The sequence below is a fragment of the Microtus ochrogaster genome, chromosome 2 (genome assembly GCF_000317375.1).
Source record: "Microtus ochrogaster isolate Prairie Vole_2 chromosome 2, MicOch1.0, whole genome shotgun sequence".
NCBI lineage: Eukaryota > Metazoa > Chordata > Mammalia > Rodentia > Cricetidae > Microtus > Microtus ochrogaster.
In genome coordinates, this window is record NC_022010.1 from 40,987,174 (window position 1) to 41,015,137 (window position 27,964).

A 27,964-nucleotide genomic window follows, 5' to 3' on the forward strand; every position below is an offset into this window, starting at 1 on the left:
CCAATTTATTTTGAACTATTCTTATACGTGTAGTCAAATCTGAAACTGTTGTACTTATTTATTTTATTATATGATGTATTTTCATAAGTAGTTGACTGACAATAGTGTATCATTTATTTATTTTATTATATGATATATGCTCATAAGTAGTTGACTGACAATAGTGTATCATTTGGATGCTGTTTTTATCTCAGGCTGCTCTTGAGCTTGAGATTCTCCACCTCAGCCTTGTGGGGGAATTGCAAGCATGTGTCTCCTCACTGACTCAAATATTCACATTTTAAAGTGACCTACAAAGTTGGGCATGGTGGTTTATGCTTGTAATTCTAGCATTTGGAAGGCTGAAGCAAGAGCATTGCTTTGATTTTTGAGGCCAGCTAGGGCTACATAAAGAAATCTACCCATGAGCTATACTGTTCAACATTGCCTCAAAACAACAAAAATTTAAATTTAAGTGCAGAAATAAAAAGCCAATTTATTTATTTAGAAGAAAACTGTTTTGTGCTGTATATTGCTTCTATAATACATAATACAAAGAAACAACTTTGCTAATGTTGTTTCGTTTTTTTCCAAAATCAGGGTTTCTCTGTAGCCCTGACTGCCCTGGCCTTGAACTCAGAGATCCCGCTGCCTCTGTCTTCCAAAATGCTGGCATTAAGGGTGTTAGCCATCACCACCTGGCTGCTGTATAATTCTTTAGGGAATTAATATTAGCATGTAAGCATCTCTCTGAAAGTCTGTTTAAAGGACAGTTGTTGTTTGTTTGATTTAGCACTCTTATAAAGAAATCTTAAATATTCTGAAAAAATAATGTTGAAATATAAAAAGAATTTATCATTTCTGGTATATTTTTCACTTGATAGTTAATTTTGTTCCTTAGTATCATCAAGGAAAAAGAAAACAAAACTTAAGAAGAAACCAGGTTGTTGGTGTTTTTTTTCCTTTCATTTCAAAGTTAAATTGATGCTCATTACAAATTATTTTGTGGCTGGTCTTAGAATAACAGCAAAGAGCAGGAATTTCAGCCCAAAATAATCTAGGTCTTAACATAGAAAAATATTCTAATTTTCCTCAAATTTGTGACTGATTTCTCTGTGTGGCAGATAGTATGTTGTTTGTTTGAGGGGATTATATTTTTCATTTGGCAGATTTTTTTTCTAGGTTAATAAAATTATTCGAATCTTTGTGGGATCCCTGGAAAAAAATAACTGGATTTCCTTGCAAAGTAGTTTTGTTTTGTTTGTTTTACTAAAGAATACTACTTGGTTAGAGAAGATTGTGGTGAGGGTCTTTACCAATCTTAAATTTGCACCTGTTTTCATAGCAGTAGACTCTTAGGGGCTGGAGAGATGACTCTATTGTTAAAGTACATGCCATGCAAGACTGAAAACAGAGTTCAGATCCCCAGAGCCCATGAAAATTGTGGTGGGTGTACATCCTACCTGTAATTCGGGCCCTCTGAATTTCATAGGCAGGAAAGGAGATGTGGAGGAAGAATCCCTAGAGCAGGCTAGGTAGCTGTAGACAGGCCACTGCAGTGAGCACAGTGAGAACATGAGAATGAGGTGGGATAGCAGTGGAGGACGCCTCCACATGAACATGTTCACACATTTGTCACTCGTGCAACGTTTACAAACACATTCAAGAAAATAGAGAAAGGGAAACTGAATAATTCCATCTTATTTCTCAAAAGAAAACCTAGTTAGAAATGTTCGTATCTCATTTTCCCTCACTTGGCTGTACTGCTTAATGTATCTCACTTGAATGTGTCTTTTTACATGTAGAAGGCTCAACTAAAACAGTAACTTTAGAAATAGCAAGCCAGTGAAATCCAGTGCCTGTGAGATTGTATCAGAAGTATCACAAATTCAAGCTGAAACTGGACTAAAGAACAGTATCCTGCCTTAAAAAACAAACCAATTAACAGTCAGTCTTTGTTAAGCTGTTAGTATTTGGAGCATGGTAATGTAACTTGTTGGTTTCTTTGTTACACTAACACCTTACAACTCTTTCTTTACAGGCAAACCCTCCTCCAGTGCTGGTCAACACAGACAGCTTGGAGACACCAACTTATGTAAGTTCTATCCCATCACCAGATTTAACTAATTTTGCCTTTTTTGTTGTTGAAGTTGATGTACTCAAGACTTTCTGCCACTGCAAACCTGATGATGATGGTACACACTTGTAGTTCTGGCCTTTGGATAAGTAGGAGTGCAAGGACAGCCTGAGTTGCATAGTGAGTGTAAGGCTAGCCTGGGCTACATTAGAGCCCATCTGAAAAAGAAATTGTTTCTACTAGTATACAGATTATCTATAATTGGTAGTAAATAAAGCCATACTATCTTGTTTTGGTTGAGTTACTATAGTAAATGAAACAATACTACCTTGTTTTAGGTTTACACAAAGCAGAAATGGTAAAATTAAAAATTTATGTTTTAATTTTGAGTTTATTAATAACTTTCACTAAATGTTTTTACATACTGAATAATTTAGAGGATGGCTTATGTTTATTTTAATTTCATGTGTATGAGTATTTGACTGGATGCATGGCTCTGCACCCTCTGTGTACAGTGCTGGTGGAGGCCAGAGGGTGCCAGATCCCCATGGGACTAGAATTACAAATAGTTGCCTCTGTGGGAGGCCTCCATGGGAAATGAAGCTAAGGTCTTCTGGAAGGGTAGTCAGTGATCATTGGAGGGGAGTGGGCTGAGAGAGGGTTTCTCTGTGTAACAGCTCTACCTGTCCTGTTCCAGAACTAGCTCTATATACCCAGCTGGCCTCGAATTCACAGAGATCTGCCTGCCTCTGCCTCCTAAGTGCCGGGATTAAAGGAGTGCACCACCACCCAACAGCCAGCCAGTGATGTTAACTGCTGAGCCATCTCTCTAGCCCAACTCATAATAGTTTTGTGTAGTTATTGTAGTATATATATTGTATTATAAGTAATGCTTATCACAGTAATTTTAGAATTTTAATTACATGATTGTTTTTAATAAGATAGATTATATATAATTAGTTTTAACTCTAATTTTAAATTGATTAGTTTTTTCTCTAAACTTACTTTCTTAAATAGCCAGAGCAATAGTATAATTTGATACTTTCATTTAAAAGAAAAATGGCTTTGGAGGCAAATAGCTTATTTGGAACCTGTGCATTAAATAGAAGTAGTACTAATCTTTCAGTCGGGCTCGTTTTTAATAGTGTGCCATTTTTATAAACTTAAGAAATCCTTTTACCCATTTTTAAAAAATCCATAGTTAATTTTCAGACTGTTCTCTCTGTATTTGTATAAATATTGGTATGGTATATTTGGAGGTTTTGAAAAAGACTTGATGGCCAACCCAAAAGAGCTGTTCATCACTGTTCAAAAGTCTTCCTTTCTTCAGTGTTATCTCTCATGGTGATAGTGAATACTTGAACTTTGCACTTTAGAGACTGTTTCTAACATTTATATCTCTGGTGGGGAGGCAGGGGTGGGATGGATGTATGCATACATGGAAAACAGAAGACAGTTTGCAGAATTAGAAGAATCATTTTATCCCTTCTACTATAAGGGTCCAGGCAGTTGAACAACGGGCCGTCAGCCTTGGCAGCAAGTATCTACCTACTGAATCATCTCTCTAGTCCAGAAATTTGTGCTTTTGTTAATATGAATCCTTGGCACACTTTCTCTAGTTATTTTTCTTGAAGTATGTTTTTTAAGCATATAATCAGTGATTATTTTTATTTTAAACTCTTTTAGCAAGTAGACTATAAAATCTAACAGAAACTTACAATATCTCTTAGCAGGCTGAGAATTATTACAAGTAGGCACTGTAAAGGCAAAATTTTCTCTGTCCTTTTTGTAAAGCTATAGGGAAGAAATAATCTTGTAAATCAATAACTATAAGAGGCCATCCTTTAAGGTAATAGAAAAGGCAAAGGAATTCTAGAGTGTAGAGGGCCCATTGGCTGAATCATCTTATTAACAGCTCTTAGATCTGTTACCATTCTCCATTTTCTAGATTTCTTTTTAACAACAAATATAGGAGATACCAAGGGCTGGTTGATTCTTCAATATGCTAAGCATCTAGCTGCTCCTGTACCAGCTGTTCTAAAACCTTCAGTTTCTCTACTGTTAAAAGTCATTGCTTTAACCCGTACAGGTTGGTCTGTCAACCATTTTAAAGGTAGGACTGTTGGTCCTTTGAAATAGCAGCTGTTGTGCCCTGTTCTTGTACAACCTGAATGGTCAGTGACTCTTCTTTATAAAACATTGTAATATTTTTCCCAGAAACATACATTAATTTATGGTTTGTTTCTAAGATTGGGGGGATGTTAATATAAGTATTTCTTTGCTGTTAGAAATCATATCCCCACAAATTCATTGCTATGTTAGCCACATAAGCTTTTTATTCCTCTCTGTTTTTCTGGTCCTATACATTCAACCCATCTCGCGTTCTGCTTTACCTGACATGGAGTTCAATCCCTAAAAACAAGCATTTACATCCTGAAGAGGCCAGTTTGGACACCAAGATTCTGATGAAATTATTGCCATATCCACACCTGTACCTGTCAGACCTTTAATGACAACATCATTTATTCATATTTTCAATTCTGGTCTTAGGTCATTTATTGAAGTTTGCCAAAATACTCGCTTTATGGTTTCTCCTGAGTTTTTGTTCTCTTTTCTATAGCTGTTCTGTTAAACAGAGCAGTATGGTTTCTTACAATAGGCATTAGGTTCTTTAATTGCTCTGGAAAGGAGTGTCCCTTACGATGACAGGAAATGACTGAACCAGATTTGGAAACTCAGTTTCCTGACAGCAGAGGATTACCTTGAATATTCCTCGTTGACCTACATTCATCAGTCCAGTGTCTGCCTTAGCCACATCATCTGCACAATCTAAAAGGGAGGGGCATTCTAAATGGATTATTCTTAGAAAAAACATTGTTTTTAGGAATGCCCTGTGTCCAGTCCCTTTTAAGGTGACCTTGTTTACCAAAATGATAACATTTGACATTTTGATTTTTCCTCAAACCTCTGGAAATCGCCTCTCCTATCCATGCATGCATCATGGTCATGAGACTCAGTATTAATTGATATCTTGAATCCATTCCTCCAAAGTTCTGACCTTGTCTTTAACAGCCTAATTATCTTTTGACATAAAGAATCGGCATTTTCAAAAGCCAGAGGTTCAGTTATTATTTGTCTAGCTTCTGAATTTGGTATTATTCTATTTACTGCTGATGTCAGTCTTTGTAAGAAATGTGTGAAGTTTCTTTTGGGCCCTGTGTGACTTTAATAAATGATTCCATCTTCTTTCCTGCTTCTTCAGTGCTATTCTAAGCATTCAAAGCAGCTGCTTGGCATAAAGTCAATATGTGACATCATATAGAGATTGCCTTTCTATAGTAGCATTATTTTCTTCTCTAAGATTTTGATCTTGGGAAATTTCTATACCTCTATCTTTACTCTGTTGTTCCATTATCTTAGCCTCTTCTCTGAACCAACTACTCCATTGTAATTGTGGACCAGGCTCTAAAACAGCTTTAACCAACTCTATACAGTCATTAGGAATAATTCTGTTACCGACTGACCACAAGTTTAACATTTACTTCACAAAAGGTGAATGCATGCCATATGAGTCTATTGCTTCCTTGAATCTCCTTAAATTTAGCATTAGCACACAGGTCTTACTCTTACCATTTTAAGGTTGGTTGTTTGAAAACCTTAGGCTATTCTTCTCTGTTCTTAAAATCCAACGTTGAAATTGGTTTTCCATTAAATTCTTCTGTCTGGATTTGAATGTCTCTGTGATCTGTTTTATTAGGTTTTTCTAAGGCATGGATCTTAGCACTCAGATTAAAGAACTTCTTTAGTGATAAAACAAAAATTATAGTGCTGATAATGTTTACAATTGACATTACCTAAATCCCATCTAAATTAGTTATCCTCTCTTTTAATTTTTTCCAGTTTTCAAACTGTCTAGCATATAATCATACAGAGACCAAAATCCCTCCTTTGTAATGTTTTTTTTTTTTCCCCATTTTTTAGTTTGGGGAAAAACTCTCTTAACTGATTCCTCCCTTTAAGAATTCCCACTGTCTTTCCAAGTGTGCCTACAGTGTAGATGAAGATGTGAGGTTTATTGCTACTGCATAGAACAGTAAAAGCCTGACTGCTTTTCAAGGCAGTTATGTAGTTTGGCAGCAGCTCAAGAAAGGGGTTCAGGGAGAGGCTGCCAGGAGAGAAAAAAACCTAGCCAGTAGGGTGGTGACTCCGGCTGCATGTAGTTTGAGCCTGTGCTGGTGGCTGTAAAGCCACAGTACAACACCTTTTTCATGAATTCATATCCCAAACTCAGGTGCCAAATGTACTAAGAATATTAAACATTTTATTCTTATTTGGAAATAAGCTCTCAGTTTTTAAATATGATGTGTTGAACTCTGTTTTAAGTACAAATTGACATGACCTCACTGACATTGAACTTGACTGTCTTTCCATTCATCCATGTTGTGTCCTTAACAAGAAAAAATTATGTTACTGAGATGGCTTATGGATAAAGATCCTTGCCTCCAAACTCCAGAGATCTGAGTTTGATTCCCAGGGCTGAGATCACTTACTCCTCACAAGTTGTCCTCTGACCTCCATGATAGCCACACATACACAAACCCAAAGTGTAAAATTTTAAGATAAAAATAGTAAAATGATTAATATAGGGCAGAATTAAGGACAATAAAATGCAGATTTCTATAGTTCCATTAAAAAATTGTTGAAATTATTCTCATCTTTTCTGTTACTATTTTATCTCAAAACAAATTCTTTTTTTAGATTTAAAAAAAAATACCAATCCAAATTCCCACTCCCTTCCCTCCTCCCAACCCCTTCCATCCCAACCCCCTACAATCCTAAGAGAGGGAAAGGCACTTTGCTTTGTGGAAGGTCCAAGGCCCTCCCTACTACGTCTAGGCTGAGCAAGGTATTCATTCAAAGAGGATAGGATCCCAAAAAGCCAGTACATGCAGTAGAGATAAATCCCAGTGCCACTGCCAGTGGCCTCTCAGTATGCCCCAGCCATACAACTGTCAACCACATTCAGAACTAATTCTGGTCCTATGCTTGTTCCTTCCTAGTCCAGCTGGAGTTGGTGAGCTCCCATTAGCTTAGGTAAACTATTTCAGTGGATGAACACTTCGTGGTCCTGACCTCTTTGCTTATATTCTTATTCCTTTTACTCTTCACCTGGACTTTGGGAGCTCCAATCCAGTGCTCCGATGGGGGTCTCTGCCTGTTTCCATCTGTTGTTAGATGAAGGTTCTATGGTGATATTCAAGATAATCATCAGTCGGACTACAGGGCAAGTCCAGTTTGGGCACCCTCTCCTCTACTGCTTAGTGTCTTAGCTGGGGTCATTCTTGTGGATTCCTGGGAATTTTTCTAGAGCCAGGTTTCTTGTGAATCAAAACAAATTCTTAAAGGCTAAATGTTAGGGAAAAAAATCATTAATTTGAGATTTCCCAGCATCCACATGGCAGCTCACAACCCTGTGATCCAAACTCCTGGCCACCTTGGATAATTGCATGCATGTGGTGCATAGATATATGTGCAGGCAAGACATTCATACACAAAAAATAAATCTTTAAAAATCGGCCTCCAAACCAGGTGGTGGTGGCTCACACATTTAATCCCAACACTCCAGAGGCAGAAGCAGATTAGATCTCTGAGTTCGAGGCCAGCTTGATCTATAGATTGAATTCCAGGACAGAAAGGAGAAACCCTGTCTCAAAACAAAGCAAAACCAACCCCCCCCCCCCCGCTCAAAGAAGAAAATCAGCATTCAAAAATAGTAAAAGCTAAATGCATCCTCCATTTCTTGTAAATCTTTCCTAAAGTTACTAAAATGGGGCTATATTTTTTTTAATCACTATCATGTTTAACAGTTTTTCATTACTAAATCATGTAAAATTATCTTGACATTTTGAATTTTTCATTCTGAATTTTTAAGCTACTTTTTTTTCTCTATAGGTTAATGGTACTGATGCAGATTATGAATATGAGGAAATCACACTTGAAAGGGTAAAATCTATTATCTTAATCTTTCGTTTGAACTTTTAAGTTCAATCATAGAATACAAGGGAGAAATGTCTTTCAAAACCAGAAAATTATTTTCTTTTTTTAAGACTACAGATAGTAAAACTAGCCATAGTATTTTCAGAATGTTTGTTTTCTTTAATATCCTTTACATTTTTGTAGATTTACAGATAAAGCATAAGGGTAATACAGATAATTACTTTGCACTTCACTTTCTCTTATAAACATCTGCCTTTGCTACAGTATATTTATTTCTACTAATGGGCCAGTTTATGTGTGTACATTATTATTAACTGAAGTCTACACTTACTATTCCTTAGTTTGCATGCCCCCCCTTCCAGGAAACTACCCTGTATTTATTTATCTCCTTTGGGTGCTGTAGACTGTGATAGTTGGTTAGATTTTTCTTTTTAGTTGTTTCTAAGCTTGCTATTTGGGCAATGGCATGGTTGTATTCCCAGCCCTTAGCAAGTGGTGGCAGTAGTTCAAAACCAACCTTACTGCGTAGCAAATTCAAAGCAGCTTGACCTACATGAGACTTTGTCTCAGATATACATTCCTACGTACATACATCATTCGTGTGAGGATGAGAGTGTGCATGCTTGATCAGTTTATACTGTATTTTAGAAAGGCTCCCTTGTGTGTGGCAAGCACTTCCAAGGAGTTAAATATTCTACACAAGTAACTCTCCAGAGTAACAGAATGTCTGCATTTTAAAAACTAAAATCGTAGATAATTGTATTTTGTTATGTTTGAAGCCCAAATGGATGCCCTGGAAAATGAGTAAAATTGAAAGGTCTTTGCATTTATAGTAGATCTTCATTGTCTACTACTTAATTTCTAGCCACCTACATAATTTAGGCGGGTGTCTCAGTAACACTCAAGGAAGCTCAACATTAATGTAGTATTGACGACATCCTACTAATTCTTTAAGGAATTTAAACTGAAAAAATTGAATTAAATTTGTATTTTAGGACAAGTAGGAAATTGGATGTCTGAGTTATTAGATATGAATAGTTAAGTAATAAGTCAAATATATCCACTTATTTGAGTTGCTAGAAAGCTACATGCAGAAAATTCTTGAGAAAATAAACATTTCTAAGTACCTTTTCTTAGGTCAAAGAAATATCATTTTTCTCTATAGACTTTCATTGGCAGTGGAACCACTTTTATGTACAAATATTACTCAAATTCAGTGTACATGTTAGTCACATGAGCAGAAAAGTGAGGTGGCAGTTGATAGAGTCTACTTGTCATCATAAAAGTTCACCAGCATTAAGTTCTCAGATTGGGCTTCAGCACTAAAAAATGCCATGGCGTTTGGGTACATTGATTAAACATCTCAGAGAGTAATGGTTGCTAGTATTTATCAGCACCAGTTTGTTGGTTTTTAAATAAACAGCTGGCAAAAAGTGGTCAAAAGGAAAGTATCGCCTTCACCCCCTTTTTTTTAGAGGTAAAATGATGTGTGCCCTGCTCAGAGGTAACAAGACATGATGGCACCTGTATCCCAGGCTCAGGAGGCCAAGACAAGGATTGCATCATGTTTGATGTTAGTCTTGGCTACATAGGAAGACCTTTCTCAAATACATTTATTACTTAACTAGTTAATTAATGAAGTGAAACGATCAGATGCTTTGTTTCTTGGAAGAGATTTGCCCTATCAGACATGAATAAGGTGTATTTTAAAAGAAATTTGTAGTGTCACCTCTATGGGTGGAGAGAAATTCACAGACAAATTACACATACTTGTAAATAAAGAACTTCAAATTAGGCCTCTGAAAAGCTCAGTACATTACTTCAACCTCACCTACTGAGCAGTACCACGTCTGAAGAAGTTTTTCCTTATATGAAGAACATGTCTGGTTTTTTTAGAATCTTTCTCTTACCTCTGCATATTCCTTTTTGTGTTATAGTTCCTATTTTAGTACAATTGCTAGAGTCTAAATGCTTAGATCTCTGGAATTTTTCCCTCTGTCCTTAGGGAAATTCAGGGCTTGGTTTCAGCATTGCAGGAGGTACAGACAACCCACACATTGGAGATGACTCAAGTATTTTCATCACCAAAATTATCACAGGAGGAGCAGCTGCCCAGGATGGAAGATTGCGGTATGTCTTACACTTAATGTTGTGATGTTACAAAAGACTCGGACTAACACAAAGAAGAAACAGCATAATGACTACATGTAGGTAGATGCTCAGGCCCATTTAAATAACCAATTCTCGGGTAATTTCGTTCTTTGTATTGTTCCATCTTTTAGGAATTCGGTTTTATCTTAGATATTATAATACTTTGATTAATGCATTTTGATTGCCTAAATATCTGTAACCAGTTTTCTAGATATTATGAGTTGTCCTTGATATTTTCAGATAAAGTCACAAAACTTTTCTGTTTAGGAAAAACGTGTATTTGTAGGATTTATATAGTGTTCTGTTTTGGAAAATGTCTTTTGTAAAACTTATTTCCTTGAACCATAAATTCTGGCATTTTTCCCATTTCTTTTGTTGGTCTATGTTTATTGGTAGGTAGAAGCATGTTGGGAGTAAGGACTTCACAGCTATTAAATCAACATCTTCTAAGGTTCTAGTACTTTATGTAGCTCTTCAGATTTTAAATTTGGCTTCTCACTAATATGGCAGGTAGTACATTAGAGAAATTAGACATAAAAATTAGGAATTTGACCATCCGTACATATGTGACATCTATTTCCTAATTTTAAGTCACTACCCAGCTTATGTGAAAGTTTTTATGTTCCTCGTTTAACAGAGGAACACACCCAAAGTAGTAGTCATTCCATTGGGTATGGTAATAAAAACTTGTCAGGACCAGTGTTAATAGCCTAAATCTGTTTTGTTCTCCTCTGCTAATTTGAAATGACCACCATTTTTTTTCTAATGGGGTGCCATGCAGTCAAAGCCAGGACCAGAGCTAAGTTGAAAATGTTGAGAATAGGACCAAAAAAGAAATTTATAGTTACCATGTCACATTATGTTATTTACATAAGAGAACTTTGAAGTAAATAATATGATTTATAATTTCACGTAAGTTTCAAAATAATTTTTAATATCACATCTGAGATTTGGAAAAAATTAAAATTTTGTCACTTAATTTCACTTTTGACACTATCTTCTTTTGATTTTCAACTAGTTTAACTGACCTTAAATTTCTCTGAGCTTCATTTTTCTTTTCTTTTTTTGTTTTGTTTGTTGTTGGGTTTTTTTTTTTATTGTTGTTGTTGTTTGTTTTTTGAGTCAGGTTTCTCTGTGTAGCCGTGGCTGTCCTGAAACTCACTTTGTAGACCAGGATGGCCTCAAGCTCAGATATCTGCCCACTTCTGGCCATTTTCCTAAGTTTTAAATACAGCTCTGTCACCTTGAGAGCTCTGTATTAATATCCATCATGTCTCATTTTATTCATGTTTAAAATGGGTAAAAAATATATTACACATAGCTGATACAAGTAGTTTTAAAAATGAAAGCACTAAGCCTAGCGTGTAGTCATTGCCAAGTGTTTGCTGTTTTTATCAAGTATCTTTGTTACATAAGAAATGTTCAAATAATATTTTTAAATAATCTATCATTTTTTATTTTCCTCCCATTGCTGGCTCTTGAGAAATTCATACATTGAAATTTAACATATAACTTCTTCATTTATACTTTTTGGAATAAATAAAAATTTTGTCAAAATGAAATTAAAATTGGTAAAATAAAACATTGGTACTTACTGTACCATATTATGTTTTTCTTAGAGTAAATGACTGTATCCTAAGAGTCAATGAAGCGGATGTTCGCGATGTAACCCATAGCAAAGCAGTTGAAGCGCTGAAAGAAGCTGGATCCATTGTGCGATTGTATGTGAAAAGGCGGAAGCCAGCATCCGAGAAAATAATGGAGATAAAGCTCATTAAAGGTCCTAAAGGTACATTGTAAATGAGATAAGACATTACTAAGAAATATGACTTAAACTTTATGTTCAAAAGTTATACTTTTAGTCATCTATAAATTTTGTGTAGGTTCATAGTGTTCCCACTGCTGTCTGTCTCAAGTAGGATTTTAGAGTGGCTGCATTCCTACCAAGGTGGCACCATTTGAAAAGGTCCCGTGTTAAGTTCCATGTACTATTACACATTTTACTGTTATGTGTGTATAAATTTTTGGTTTTTTGAGACAGGGTTTTTCTGTAGCTTTAGAATCTATTCTGGAACTAGCTCTTACAAGACCAGGCTGGCCTCGAACTCACAGAGTTCCACCTGCCTCAGCCTCCCAAGTGCTGGGATTAAAGGTTTGTACCTCTACCTCCTGAGTAAGTTCTTTGTGATGTTGTATGTATGTAGTGTTTGTTTGTGTGCTCATATACATAACAATGCATGATCAGAGAGACCAGATTGCGGTAATGGCTGTCTTCTCTTTTACTCTTCACCTTACCTTTTTAGAGAGGCTCTCTTGCTGTTTAGTAGCCTACACTTAATAACTTTAAAAAAGTAGGGAACAGAATCTATTCACTTTAAATTTTTTTAATTACGTTTATTTACTTAGTGGGTAAGAAGTGGCTTGCCATGGTGTGCATGTGGAAGTCAGGGCAGTTTGCTGGGATTCTGTCCTTCCTCCCTGTTGGCTCCTTAAGGTCAAAGGTCAACTTAGGTTGTCAGTCTTGGTGGTAGGCACCTTTTGCCTGTTGATCAGTCTCACCAGCCCTCCATTTAATGTAGTAGATTCATTTACGTCTATTTTAAGTGTCATTTTGTTAAACATTTACTATGTACTACTTTTGTTAAACTTTTGATTAACTCCAAAGTAAATGTCAGGTGTAAGTCATATTAAAAGAAGACAGTATGTTGTGTGTCATGGGGGTCACCTCTGTAGTGAGCACTAGTAAGGTGCTTTCTGAATTTTGAAGGCATTGATGGGATTGAGGATAAGTAGAAATAGTAATTCTAATACTTGGCCTCCTAGAGGAAGTAGGATTCCAACAAATGAAAACTGTAGAGAATTTGGTTTTGAAGATGGGATTTGGGGACTGCAAAAATTGTTATTTAAAGTTGTCAATGTGGGGAAAAGTTGTAAATGTGGAAAAGGAGCCACATTCGTAAAGCCTGGTGTTGTACCTCGTGCAAAGAACAAAGTGTTTCCTCGCAGTTACTTCAACCTTGTGAAAAATAGTAAAGTGTTAGTAAACAGTGTAATTATGCTAGAAACAAAAATAAAACATTTTATGTTTCTGTTGATTCTCAAGTCCATGTACACAAAGACTTTTAAGAAATCCAAAGAAAAAGGAGTATTTGTAACTATTACAATGCTTGCATTTAAAACCTAAGGTTTAAAAAAAAATGAGACTAAAAGATAGAAGAAAAACACCTTGGAAAAATAAAATGGAACTTAAACTTTTAAAAAAAAAAAAAATGAGACTTATCTGCATGAGTGTTTTGCTTGCTTAAATGTCTATGCACCATGGTAGTGCCTGGCGGTCACAGGCCAGAGAACACATTGGGTTAAAGGTGGTTGGAAACCATCATGTGGGTGCTGGGAACCAAACCCTGATCCTCTGTAAGCACTGCCAATGGTCTTCACCACTGACTACTTCTCCAGTCCCTACACTTAAGACTTCAAAAGCATATAACTAAGTACACAATTTTCTGTGTGATGGAATGATCACTCTGGTTTTCATCCTTGTTCCTCTTATTGATGAGACTCTAAACAGTGCATTCCAACCAGGTCTTGGGTTCAGCATTGCTGGAGGTGTTGGAAATCAGCATATTCCTGGTGATAACAGCATCTATGTAACCAAAATAATTGAAGGAGGTGCAGCACACAAGGATGGCAAGCTTCAGATTGGAGATAAGCTCCTAGCAGTGAGTATAAGGAGTGTTCTTAATTCTCATGTCTGTTTTCTTGTCGCCGGCATTTCCATACTGAAACCATGTAAGGGATATCTCAGTGAGTGACCTCTAGCCTGCAGTGATTCTTGGTGCTGTTTCCTTTTTTCTGCGAGCCACACTCTCCGTCTTCTCCACCTCCTCTCTCCTACCTCTCTTTCCTAGTTGAAGTCTTGAAATGCACAGAATTGTTTATTCACAATCTAAGTTTACAGTGCAGTGTTTCATGTGGTCATGTGTGGCCCTCTTTTGCTTTAACTCATCTGTTTATAACATAATGAAAACCAGTGAAGTCATTGCTCATCCCCAACACTAGAACACCAATAATTTTGTGTATCTTCTGGAGAGATGGCTCAGTGGTTGAGAGTGTTTATTGCTCTTTTCAGAGCACCCAGATTTGCTTCCCAGCACCCACGCAGTGACTCTGGTTACAAGGAATTGCCACCTTCTCACATCTATGAACGCTAGGCATGTACATGTACACACACACATACGCATACAAAATACATAAAATAATAAAAAGATATTTAGTCACATATATATGTCTAAATATTTAGCTTATTATTTGGAAACTTCTTTGAGGGTATTAGACTATATGTAGTTTCTCATACTTTTTTCATTGAATATAGTAATTCTGTGAAGTATCTGTATCATTTCCTAGAGTTAAAATCCATTCATACAAATTTAACTCTGTGACTCTTTCACAGTTCATCCAGTGTTTATCAACAAATGCCTTAGTCCTCATGTTCTCTAGGAAAATGGAACCTGAAAAAGAGTTAAGGTCCTGTGAAGCCCAGAAGGGGATGAGAGAGCTAGACATGTGGTGTCTTAGTCAGGGTTTCTGCTGCTGCAGTGAAACAGCACAACCAAAAAACAAGTTAGGGGGGAAGGGGTTTGTTTGACTTACACTAGCATTTCATCATCAAACAAAGTCAGTACAGGAACTCAAACAAGTCGGGAATCTGGTGGCAGAACATGATGCAGAGGCCATGGAGACAAGCTGCTTACGGGCTCATTTCTCATGGCTTGCTGAGCCTGCTTGCTTATAGCACCCAGGACCACCAGCCCAGGTATGGTACCACCCACCATGGGCTGGGCCCTACCCCATTGATCGCTAATTAAGAAAATACCTTACAACTGGATCTTATGAAGGCATTTTCTCAATTGTGGTTCCTTTCCTCTCTTATGGCTCTAGCTTATGATAAATTGACATAAAACCAGCAAGTACAACATATCAGCTATATTAATGTTTTCACAATTGTGGGTCACATCAGCCATGCCCAGTCCTAACAAAAATAGGCTTAAGAGACTAGTAATGGTAAGAGACAGAATAAGGGCAAAAGTAGCCAGGGCATTGTACTGGCCATCAAGGCCCAGTGGCATGAGGGCTCAGATGAATTTGTAAAGCCATAAAGAATTGCTAGTCTTTCCCTAAGCTACAAGCAGTAGTTTCACCACAAATATACACCTGCCAGTATAAACAACATCACAATTCCACTAGATTTTTCTCGCTTTCTTACTTATTTTTCCTTTATATGTGTGTGAGAGTACCAGTGCCGGCTCAGGATTTACCTTCCACCTTCCTGAGGCAGGGTCTGTCCTTGTTCCTCCTGCTGTGCTGCAGACGTACTCCAGGCAAGCTATCTACCAAGCTTCCCACTGAGGCCCCCGTCTCTGCCTCCCATCTTTAGGAATGCTAGGATTGCAAGTGTACGTCACCACTGCTGGGTTGGTTTTTAAGTTCAGGGATCTAACTCAAGTAGTCAAGTATTGTGTAACTAGTTCTTTTACCCACTTAGCCAAATCCAGCCCTCAATTTTATTTCTTATTCCATGTGTACTATGTTTTCCTTTATTGTTTGTTCAGAACCAGTCCTATTTGCACGAAGCCAATAACCTGTGTTGATTTTGAAAAGCAACAGGACTTTTCATTCTGTCTCAAACTTTAATGAAGCCTTTATTGTCACAGTTACCCTGAAATTATACAATTTTGGAGCCTCATTTTTAGTTTACCTAATCTAGTGGCATAATACACCTTCATTCTCTAAGCACTTTGTATTTAGCATATTTATTTTCTAATTTGATTTCTCTACTCTCTATCACTGTTTTTTATTACTCTCTTATTTCTCTAGAATCCTAGCATTAAAATGGGCATGCTGTGTTTTGTTAGTGCAGTTCCAAAAGTCAAAGTCATTGTTTAAGCTATAAATCAAGACTCTTCAATAAATATCAGATAACTTTGCTCAAGTCTAAAACTTTGAGATCGTCTTTTTTCCTACTGCACATTGAATCCCTCAGTATATCTTTTCAGCTCTTTCCTTGAATATCTAATATTAAATAAGAAAACAATATTTAATGACAAAATGTCATATTTGTACATAGTTCTACAAATTGGACAAGGCTTAATAGTAATAACTTGCTTTTAGTTTGTATTTTAATTCTGTCTCTTCCTAAAAGAATTCAATTGAGCTTCCAAATTTATATTTCTAAATGTCTTCAGAATGAGAGAAAGTTGAGGCTAAGTGAAAGGAACTAGAATCAGAATTTTCTATTTCGTGAAAATACGTAAAGTTTCCTTATATCATAGAACACTGGGCATTTTCCTTCCACACATCTTTTGTTTTCCTTAAGTCACTTTCTCATATCCCATATCATTTGGGTAGTTGTTTTCAGCTAAAAATCAGAAAGCATGTGAAAATGTTTTCAAATATGTCTCATCATTTTCTTACAGGTGAACAGTGTATGTTTAGAAGAAGTTACTCATGAAGAAGCAGTAACTGCCTTAAAGAACACATCTGATTTTGTTTATTTGAAAGTGGCAAAACCAACAAGTATGTATATAAATGACGGCTATGCACCACCTGACATCACTAACTGTAAGTGTGTTAGCTTAAGTTGGCTAAATTTGTCCTATTTTCATAAATATGCTTTTTATAATGTCACCAGTATACTATAATAAAAGAGTAAACATCATAAAAATACTATATAAACCCAGTGTTGAGGAGATGGAGACAGAAGGATCAAGACTGTAAAAATAATTTAATCCGTGCTATAGATTCTGTCTTAAAAGGAAAGAAAAAAATGGCTGAAGATATGGCTCAGCAATTAAGAGAGCATATTGTTTTTCCAGAGGCTCCAACTTTGGTTCTCAGCACCCCCTTCAGGTGGCCCACAACCACCTGGAACTCTAGCTCCAGGAATCCAGTGCCAGCTTTTGTCCTCCTCAGGCCCCTGCACTTGTGTGCACAAACACATATGCATATAATTAAAAATAAATATTTTTAAGAGCATACATATTTTAAGAGAAGCATTAATCACTTAATCTGATAGTTTAAAAATCTTTTAAATCATAATCTTTATAATTAAAAGTTTTCACTTTGATCCTCAAGCTTTTCTGTAAATAACAATTACTAAAGGTATTTTGCAAAGAATACAGATTCATATTATGTGCTTAAGCACAGAAATAAACAAGTAATTTATTCTGTGTACAGGCAGATATAATTCTGATGCACCCGGTTGGTTCATTGACTATGCTTTGAGTAACACTGACTTTAATTAAATGAATTATTTTCTTCAGCCTTTCTAATCAACAGAGATGGCGTACTTCTTTTTGACAAAGCACACCTCACTGCTTATATGTGATTTTTGTATGTCCTTGATCTTGTGTATAAACTTCACATAAGAACTTTGTATGTGTTTATTTGCAACTTAAAGAACAATCTGGCTTGTTAATTTAGATATCAATCTCGTTTTGAATACTGCCTCTTTAGGACAGCTATGTGCACATTTGGGACAGCTCTTCCACAAATTGATAATTGATGTCCTAATTCTGCTCAAACTGTATTACAAATAGCAAGGTTACTCCCTAGAAAAACATTAAACAGAAAAATATTTTTGTGAAATTAATCCTTTTATGATAATGGCATGTTTTTTTAAGTAGAAGAGCTAATCTTGAAAAATATTAATGACATAATAATGACTTATTTATTATGTAAGTTTGGTGGAATATTTAGCTGTTTTCTTTTGCTCTTGTTTCCTGACTGTTAATGAACTAATAGAACATTAAGAGAAAATTGTAGTTCACTGTAGCTAGCCCAGCTTTGTGTTGTATTACCATTCTCTATGTCAGGCAATTGCAATTATGAATTTTGTGGGGGTTTTTAAGCATTAATTTTTCATAACTTACAAATTATTTTTATGCAGTATGTTAAAAACATGAATAATTTATTTTGTGGGTTTTTAAGTATTTGAATTTATTTTTCATAAGTAGTTTTTGCCTAAGCCCTTGTCAGACCTTGCACTTCAGCTTACTGCCTATTCCCTTTATTATCATCTTGAGTCTCCCTTACAGATCGGACTTTATTCATTGAACACTTAAATTATCTTTCTTGTGACATTTATTCACATTGCCATTCTTAGAGATGACAGAAAGCTACACTAACTCTTATAAACCCTGACTTTCCGGTGTCTTGATTTCTTGCTTTCTCTCCTGCCCTTCACTTCAGCTTGAGTACATAAGTCCTTCTAATACTTTAGATCTTTTCAGTAATTGTTGATACCTTCATGGACTTCAACAGTTTTAAATCATTCACAACCATCAGTTCAATCACTTCTCTTATCAGTTCTACCTCCTTTGAGCTTCAGTGATTTGAGTTCATTTCTTTGCCTCTTTATAGCTCTGTTCTCCTAATGGATTTTTAAGCTTAGGCTTTATGCTTTGCTGGTGATACTAGCTTCTTCGCATTTCCGTTTTTTTGGCCCTTCCTTCCCAACATGTTTCAGCCAGATGTCTTCATTCCTGTCCCCTCAACGCAGAACATAGCTGGAGATTCGAAAGTACAGTGGTGAGGAAGTTCTCTTCTGGGAGAGTAAGGAGTACATGTAAAATACGGGAGGTGAGGAAAGAAGTATCAGTGAGAGAATAGATAGGAAAAGCACTAGGCAAGGTGGGGCTCTCTTGGTCAAGTGTGGAGAGATGGCATTAAATCTTGTTTTTAAAAAGACAGTATGTCTGTGTGTGTTTGTTACTTTGTTATATGTAGATATTTTAGATCTACTCCTTGTTCTTAGATTTCTGTTTGTATTCCTGAAACTTGCTGCTTTTGCTTACTTTAAAGGTATTTGAGATCTGTGTGATGGTATCAGTTTGGTGATTTGTTTTCTTATTTTACTACTATGAAGTGTTCTATTATATGAACAAACAGCAGATTTTCTGATTAGTTTCTTTATTTTGTTTTTTCCCTCACCATCACTATTTGTTTTAGACAGAATTATGCTGTGTGACCAAGGCTTATCTCACTCAACTCATGCTTCTCCTGCCTCAGTCTCCTTGGTTCTGATTACATGTATATGCCACCAGGCCCAGTTTACAGATTTCCTTTGAACATATATACCACATTTCTCTTAAGACTAACATTACTGTGTTATAGAGCTGGTATGAATATATATGTATAATTTTTAGCTGATAATACTAAACAATTTACAAAAAAATTGATGAGATCTGGTGAGTTTAGGGTATTATGACCATAGACAAATTAGCAAAGGATGTGAAACACTTTATAGTCTGGGTTTTTGCATCTTCAGCTCTTGAAATCATTCATCTTTTTTACTTATAGATGATAATGGATATGTTTTTAGTTATACATTAATTATTTTCACACTGATCTTCACTCATTTTTCCTGGTGATAAGGCAAAAAATTTACATTGTCCAAAGAGAAACCAGAGTATTTTCTAGGTGATTAATGATTAATAATCACCTTCATGTGATTTTTACTTTGACTAATATCTTTTATACCATTAAATTAAATTCTACATACTCCTGTGTGTGTGCATGCATATATGTATGTAGGTGTGCCTATGAGGCTAAGAGTCAGTGTCAAGTGTCTCCTGTCACTGTCTGCCCTGTCTTTTGAGGGTCTCACTGAATCTGGAACTCAAAGATCCAGACCAGTGAGCTTCAGGGATTCACTTCTCTCTCCTGTCCTTCCTGCCCCTAAAGCTTTGGCTGTCTACCCACAACGCAACTTTTCCTATTTGTGTGATGGAGATCTGAACTCAGGTCCTCAGACTTCCATAGCAAACGCTTTATTGACTAAGCCATCTTCCCAGCCCTTATTATTTTTCAGTTAGTATTGTCTGTTTCTTACTGATTTGCAGGAGGTCTTAAGAATTCAAGAAATTGCAACTCTCTTCACCTAATTTGTTTTACTTTTCCTCTGTTACTACTTTTTGAATAAAATTTTTATTTTAATCAAATTAATTGAACAATGAGTATTTTGCTTAACAGGAAAGACAACTAAGATATTTCTACAAGAAATTAGTCAAAATATCTACTGAGATCACAAAGTACAGGATCAATAATTATAGAGAAATTTTTATTTTATGGTTTGGTCACCCAAAGCAACCACTCGTAATAGCCTAATACTGCGCATAGTAGTAAAGAACGGCTCCAACAGCTACAGAACCCTCAGTGATGCATTTGAAACTGACCTATCGCTTTACTAGGACAACAGGTGACTGCAAACAAGTTTTCACTAATTGCTTGTTCCGTGTGAACAGGACTTAGTAAAATGCCCATTACCCAGTGATTTCCGGCAACAGCACCAATTCTAAAGTATACTTTAAGCACTGATCTGTTTGACTGAAGAGACAAAATAGCCAGATTGTTTCATTCTTCTTTACAACCATCACTTAGCATCTGGATATGCCATACTCGTGAGGAGAATGAAGGAAAAAGTGGCCTCTCTGCTTTTGCTTCCAAACCCTGCAACTGTGGTCATCATTTAAACTTGCAATTTTATGGCTTAAATTGGGATGAACACCAAATTATTCATCAAATCTGGCTGACTCTCCAAAAGCTTGTATTCATTTTTATCTTGAAGATGGCTAGTAAAATAATCTAATCTTTATATCAGCAACTGAAGTACAAAGTTTGATTACTGGAGGCAAGAAATCAAGTTTGGCCTCTGGCCCACAGGCTATGTCATCATGTGAAGTGTTCAGTGCTTTATCCTGAATTCCTTCAATTCTGTGTTTCCCTCCGGGAATGTTTGTTACATGCCGATAACCACATCATTACTGCCACCATACACAGAGTAACTGTTTCTCCCCTCTACCACATGCATACAGTCTTCACAAGCCACAGTGTGGGCAGCGTTTCTTGTGACATCTGTTTCATCTTGTATATCAGACTTGAGACCTACCTTGTAAGAATCAAAAAGCCTTCTGTTGCATGTCATGAAGCGACCTGAGCACTGCTCTCGTCGCTGTGGCAGCTGCTGCTCACACCATCCCTAGAGCATTTTTTTTTCATGATTCATTCTTTCAGAACTCATTGAGATCATTTCCCATCCTACAGTCATTTTAGGGAACTTAAAAGCCTTGTGGGTTTTTTTTCTGTAAAATCTAAGCCTGATATGTTTTGATTTAATTTTTATAGGTAATACATTTGTTTCAAACAGATATTCCAGTGATCAAGCACTATTTATTTTTTTTTTGTTTTGTTTTTGTTTTTTTGTTTTTCAAGACAGGGTTTCTCTGTGGTTTTGGAGCCTGTCCTGGAACTAGCTCTTGTAGACCAGGCTGGTCTCGAACTCACAGAGATCCGCCTGCCTCTGCCTCCCGAGCAAGCACTATTTATTAAACAGATTATGACTCTTTTTTGAATAATTATGGACATTTATTAAGCACCAAAGGTATACAACAATAGTTGCTGCAAAATCATTGATATAGTTTCCTATCATTAAGCTTACAATCTAAAACAAAATACAAGAATATTGTCAGCCTGCATCAAAATTTCCTTAACTTGGAATCAGCTACTTTGACAAATAAATGAAACAAAATGACCTGTCTGGTCATTTTGAAAGCTTTGAATATGACACAAAAAATTATTTTAGTGTATCCATTTTTTTCTGTTACGTTAGGATAACTAAGGACAAAAGGGGCACTTAGAAATATGATAAGCACAATTAATTGCCATATTTCCCTTAGAAATACAGAGTTGTTGACTGACAAATGCTAGCAGTCAGTGAAACGCCACAACAAACAAGAACTAGACCAAGTCTTGCATCTTTACCCCACTTTAACATCTCTTTCTTCATCCACACTGAGGGCTCCTGTGACACCCACCGCCCATGAGAAGCACATTCATAGATGAAGTATCATATAATTACCAAGTCAAACTTGCAGGAATGTTCCTGTCTGAATATGTCTGAACAAAGACAGCAGTGGGCACTCTGGCTGTGTGGTGACATGTAGGACGTGTAAGCAAAGGCAGTCAGGCTCAGGCCACGTACCTTCAAAGTGATGAAGGAAGCGTGTGAATGCTTGCTTTTCTGTTCCCTACTTCTAGTGAGGAATGTAAAACCTTAGCATCAAGACTGTAGACTACAAATTTTACTTGCCCAAATGCATGCATTACTTCATAAGTACTTTTAAGGTACTCACTGCTTGTCATTACTAGCTGACAAAAGCACACACTGGTTCTTACTGTCAAATGCAAAGACAATTTTAAATTGTTAAGCAAACACAAAGCATGAATTATTAATCATTTATAATTTTCTTAATCTCAAAAGAACATTAAGAAATAAGATAATTGGTTATAAGTTATCTGAAAACAGAAATGTATTCCATAATGTGCATAGCCAATTATTTTTAAAAATTTATGATTACAAACATTTTAATGGCAGAGTAATAAAACCCAGATAATCCTTTTTTATATATGTGTGAGTATATATATTTCTGAATATGTACATATATGTATGTGCTTGTGGAGGCCAGATGTCAATCTTGGGTGTTGTTCCTCAGGAACCATTCACCTTGCTTTGTTTGAGACAGGGTTTTCCTATTGGAAATTGGGCTCACCAATTAGGCTGTGTTGGCTACACAGTGAGTCCAGGGATCTGCTCACCTCCAAGTTCAAACTCAGGTCCCAAGGCTGATGTGACAAGTACTTTTCTGACTGGTCTCTTTCCTAAGCCCCTGAGATAGTTTTTATGGATAAACAATATAGTAGTGTTGTCTGTGGGGATGTTTTGGGGATAGTGTCTCACATTGCAACCTAGAATTAACCTTCAATCCATGGCAATCTTCCTGCTTCAGCCTCCCAAGTGCTGAGATTACAAATGTGAGACCCTGATCCAGCAATGTTTGTAATATCTTGGCAACTTAGTGGACATTCTAAAAATGTTTCTGCTGCTAACATGTTACCTTTTGTATTTTAAGTTGCCTCGGTATTGCTAGTTTTCTAAGGCAAGGCAAATTAGATTATGTATGAAACATACATATTAACAACATACACAGCCACTTTTTCTGAAACAAGGTTTTAATATGTATGTACCAGGTTTTTTCTTTTTGGGCCACCAACCAGCTCCCAAATGATGACACAGAGACTATGTAGTTTTGAATGTTTAGTCTAGTTTAGGCACATTTCTAGCTAGCTCTTTTAACTTAAATTTACCTGTTTCTCTTTATCTGCCTTTTGCTTTGGGGCTAATTATCTTTCTTCTGTGCATTTTACTTTCACTACCTCTGGCTAGCTGGCGTCTGTCTGGTTTTTTGTCCTGGGTGTCTCCCACCTCGAAAAGGCAGGATATAAGTGAACAGATATCAGAGTTAGCAAACAGTTGGTTTACTACATAGTAAAAAACCTTTTGGCAAGAATACTGAAGAAAATAAAAATATATATATTATGTAAGTTGTCCGTGAATCTGCAGAGAATTGGAAAGGCACAATCAGTATATCTGCCTTGATGGTACACGCTTTTAATTGGAATGCAGAAGCAGACCTGGTCTACAGAGTGAGTTCTAGGACAACTGGTGCTACAAAGAAAAGCTCTGTCTTGGGCTGGGGAACGGGGACCAAAATATGGTGTGCAGGAATAAAAGTATGCTTGTTGCTAATGACAGAGCTCATAATCATATCCAATGTAATTTCTGACACTACAACAGTCATGCTTTTCTATCTTCTCACTTTCTGCTTGTTTACTTGTTTTGTTGTTGTTTTTAGTTTTTATTTTTGTTCCATACAAACATGATAATACAGCAAAGAAACTTGAAGATCAAAAATCAATAAACATATATCACCCAGGAAGGACTTCGGACTTTAAATTTGAGAACCATTGGTAGGAAGAACTTTGATGCAACTGTAAAAGAATATCTTAGGAACTAGTGAGAAAATGATTGCTGTTAGGCTCTGCACACCTGTGATACAAGTAGACACAGTAGATGTCCAAGTTATAATTTTTGATGATATAGAGACATGTATAGATGCTGCTTGCTTTTTAGCAGAATATTTATTTTCTCCTTATACCATACAGTTCAGTCTTTTCCCATTGTCTTTCATTCAGACCCCTTCATTATTTAAAGTTCCCTGCAGAGCCACTATAGTTGCTTCAGCTAATGACTTCTGCACTTGTATACTCCTCATAGTTCTTTATCTTACAGAATGCTTAGTAGGACTGTGAAAGGAAGAGCTAATGGTTAGTAATAAAAATGTTAGTTTGGCCGGGCGATGGTGGCGCACGCCTTTAATCCCAGCACTTGGGAGGCAGAGGCAGGTGGATCTCTGTGAGTTCAAGACCAGCCTGGTCTACAGAGCTAGTCCCAGGACAGGCTCCAAAGCCACAGAGAAACCCTGTCTCGAAAAAGCAAAAAAAAAAAAAAAATGTTAGTTTGTAGCTAATTTGAAATGCTTTATTGCTTTCTATGTATGTTGGCAATGATTCAGATAATTCAAGGATGGTTGGTGTCTTTGTAAACAATAGCTAAAGTGTTTCTTGCCTGGGTCTTTGTAAAGTGTGTTCAGGAGTTGCAGTATAACTCTGTGTTACAGTTTTTCTTGAATAATGTGTGTATGATACTATTACAAAAATGAAACAACAAATGACTTTACATTTTTTTACTTTTTACCAGCTTTCCACTCTTTGTGGACATAATTAAAAATAGGTACGGGTTGGGTTGACAGTTTTTAACTGGTATAAGGCTTTTCTTAACTATTTTTAAGTTAAAATTTACACTTCTGGTCTCCATTCACAATAAATATGTGAGTCTCTGTGGTTTTTGTTGTTATTGTTGTTGTTTTAAGTCTATAAATGGCTTCTTAATTAAAGGGGCTGGAGAGATGACTCAGTGATTAAGAAACTGGTAGCTCAAAGCCTGTAATTCCAGTCCCAGAGGACCTGACACCCTCTTCTGACCTCCGTGGAAAACAGGCGTGCACATGGTGCAGAAACATACATGCAGGCTAAACATCTATACATATAACAATAATAGTATTTTTTACTAGTATACATTGTATTTTAGTCCTTTCTGTGACAGTTTTAACCTTTCCTGTATTTAATTTTGCACATCAGCATATATGAAACTCCTTTGTAGTATATTCTCAAGAGTGCAAGTGAAATAAATTAGCTTCTTTGATCTGAATGTTAAAACCAGTTTTGACCTGAAAACTAAGCTTATACATTGTTCTTAGCTGGCAAATATTCTCTACTAAATTCTGTTACACAAAGCAGCAAAAAGAATTCTACTTTAATTTTATGAAGTTCACATCAAAGTACTAAGTGGCATCTTTCATTTTTGATATATTTCTCAATTTATTTTGTAGCTTCTTCTCAGCCTATTGATAACCATGTTAGCCCATCCTCCTACTTGGGCCAGACACCAGCATCACCAGCCAGATACTCACCCATTTCTAAAGCAGTGCTTGGAGATGATGAGATTACTAGGTAAGGCACTTAATATTCATCTTCTTACAACTGTTAAGTACCATTTTGATTAGCCACAATAGAGAGCCATACTTTTTAGGGCTAATAAGTAATTTCTGCTCCTTTCTAAAATACTGCTTTTTACCGTCTTAAGGCAAGGTCAGTTTCATTAAAACTTAGCTTCAGTAGTTTGGTATGCTAGTAAACACCTGGTATTCTAGCCCTGAAAAGGCTGAAGCAAGAAGATTGTGGGTTCAGGCTCAAGGCTGGGTTACAGATCAAAACTCTGGTTTTCTTTTTGGTTTGGTTTGGTTTTTATTAGAAGGAAGAGATTAGCTTAGATAAAACTAAACTAAGAGGTCCATCCTTTAAACTAACTTTGTTTTTTTTTAATATATGTTATAGAATATTATAGTAAGCAATTTGTGTTCAGAAATGAGCAAGTGATGACTATATTGCTTGGTATATATTGTCGATACTCTGACACCAAATTGGCTTTCATCTAATAGTAGTAACTGCAAAAAGTTTATTTCTAGGAAGTTCTATAAGATTCTGATGAAATAGAAATATTTTAACTCCTTTTCACATTATGCATTGAAGTCATGAGACATTGTGTATTTTTACAAGTACTTTATATTAACTGTTGCATTTAGCATCATGTATGTCCTCAGTAATATCTTAGTTTTTATTACTTACATCATTGTAATCATTGTTTACTTTGAACCTTTGTGTTTGTTTGAATTGTTACTTTCTCTGTAGACTTCCAACAGTAGACTTAGTTCTTAAACTCTTTATCTCTGGATATATAGTATATAAAATAGATACATAAATCAAGCATTTATTGATAAAATAATTTACTTTAAAACAAGAGTAAATCTTTTTAAAAAACTAAAGACCAAATTTTCTTTTTTTTTTTTTTTTTTTTTTTTTTTTTTTTTTGGTTTTTCGAGACAGGGTTTCTCTGTAGCTTTGGAGCCTGTCCTGGAACTCCCTTGGTAGACCAGGCTGGCCTCGAACTCACAGAGATCCGCCTGCCTCTGCCTCCCGAGTGCTGGGATTACAGGCGTGCGCCACCACCGCCCGGCAGCTCAGTTCTTAAAAGGATTTGCTTCTGTTGCAAAGGATCTAGGCTTACCTCAGTACCCACATGGTGACTTGCAACCACCTGTCTCTCTAGTTCTAGGAGTTCTGATGCCGCCTTCTGGCCTCTGTGAGCACCAAACGCATGACATGTACTTCCATACTTTTGTGCAAGAATTCACATCTATAAAAGGAAAATAATAAGTCTTTAAAAAGAAAAGTCTCTAGTATAGAAGTGTTTTTCTTGTTTCTGAGTTAAGTGTTGGAAACATTTTAGCCGGGCTAGTAATGACAATTAATAGAAAAAATAGAATTCTTGTTTTTTAAATGAGTAGTCAGTGCTTATTGTTCATAAGCATTACTTCTCAACTGATCTGTTTTTGTTATTTGCTAATAGTGCCTATTTCTAGAAGGAAAATTGATGATTAATATAGCTTTCATATGTTTACATATATTGCCAATTAAAGGGTAGGTTGTATTTACATTTTCCTTCCTGTTCCCATCCAGCCTCTCTGCATATCTCTTATCTTCTAGATGAGATATGTTGGATGTTTAGCATAGAATACCTACCTGTTTGCATACTAATGTGAAAATCAGATGGTTGGTTACTGAATAGGTCTTCTTAAAATGGTGTACATTGTATCAATCCCATGGATAATTAAGCTCCTTATCCAGATAAGAAAGTATGCCCAAACACTATAAGTCCTCCACAGTTGGAACCAAAGTTCCTTGAGAAGTTGTCACCCATTCTCAGCTCCCCTTCAGGAATTCCACAGCATACATTTAATTGCTATAAAGCTTTGTTAATTATTCTTTAGTCAGAGCTGGGTGTGTAAATGGTGCACACCTTTAATCCCAGCACTTGGTAGGCAGAAGGAGATGGTTCTCTGTGAGTTTGAGGCCAGTCTAGTCTACATATAGTGACTTTAAGGACAGCCAGAGCTACATAGTGAGACTCTTCTATCTTAAAGGAAAAAATAAATAGATATTTTAATTAGTTTTATTTATGTACTCACATACCATGAATTTTACGCTTGTCAAGTTTACAGATGGGGCTGGGAAATGGCTTAGTCGGAAGACCTGAGTTTGACACACACATTCCCCAAACCTGTATTTTAAAAAGGCCAGATTGGTTGGTGGCACACTTGCAATCCCAGCACTGGGGAAGCAGAAGCATGCAGATCCCTAAGACTGTTTAGCCTACCAGCTTCACCCAGTTGGCAGGTTCCAGACCAG

At 36.3% G+C, this 27,964-nt stretch overlaps 1 protein-coding gene across 21 annotated transcripts in view; it reads left to right on the forward strand.

Moving 5' to 3' along the window:
* Nucleotides 1-27,964, forward strand: part of Dlg1 (discs large MAGUK scaffold protein 1) — a 188,950-nt gene that overhangs the window by 108,965 nt on the left and 52,021 nt on the right. For all 21 annotated transcript variants that reach the window (XM_026785432.1, XM_026785435.1, XM_013351406.2 and 18 more), the window contains 7 exons: nt 2,021-2,074; nt 8,009-8,059; nt 10,059-10,183; nt 11,824-11,993; nt 13,787-13,923; nt 16,678-16,822; nt 25,549-25,669. In XM_026785432.1, coding sequence (XP_026641233.1) covers nt 2,021-2,074; nt 8,009-8,059; nt 10,059-10,183; nt 11,824-11,993; nt 13,787-13,923; nt 16,678-16,822; nt 25,549-25,669 — 803 coding nt within the window. The remainder of the gene's footprint in view (nt 1-2,020; nt 2,075-8,008; nt 8,060-10,058; nt 10,184-11,823; nt 11,994-13,786; nt 13,924-16,677; nt 16,823-25,548; nt 25,670-27,964) is intronic.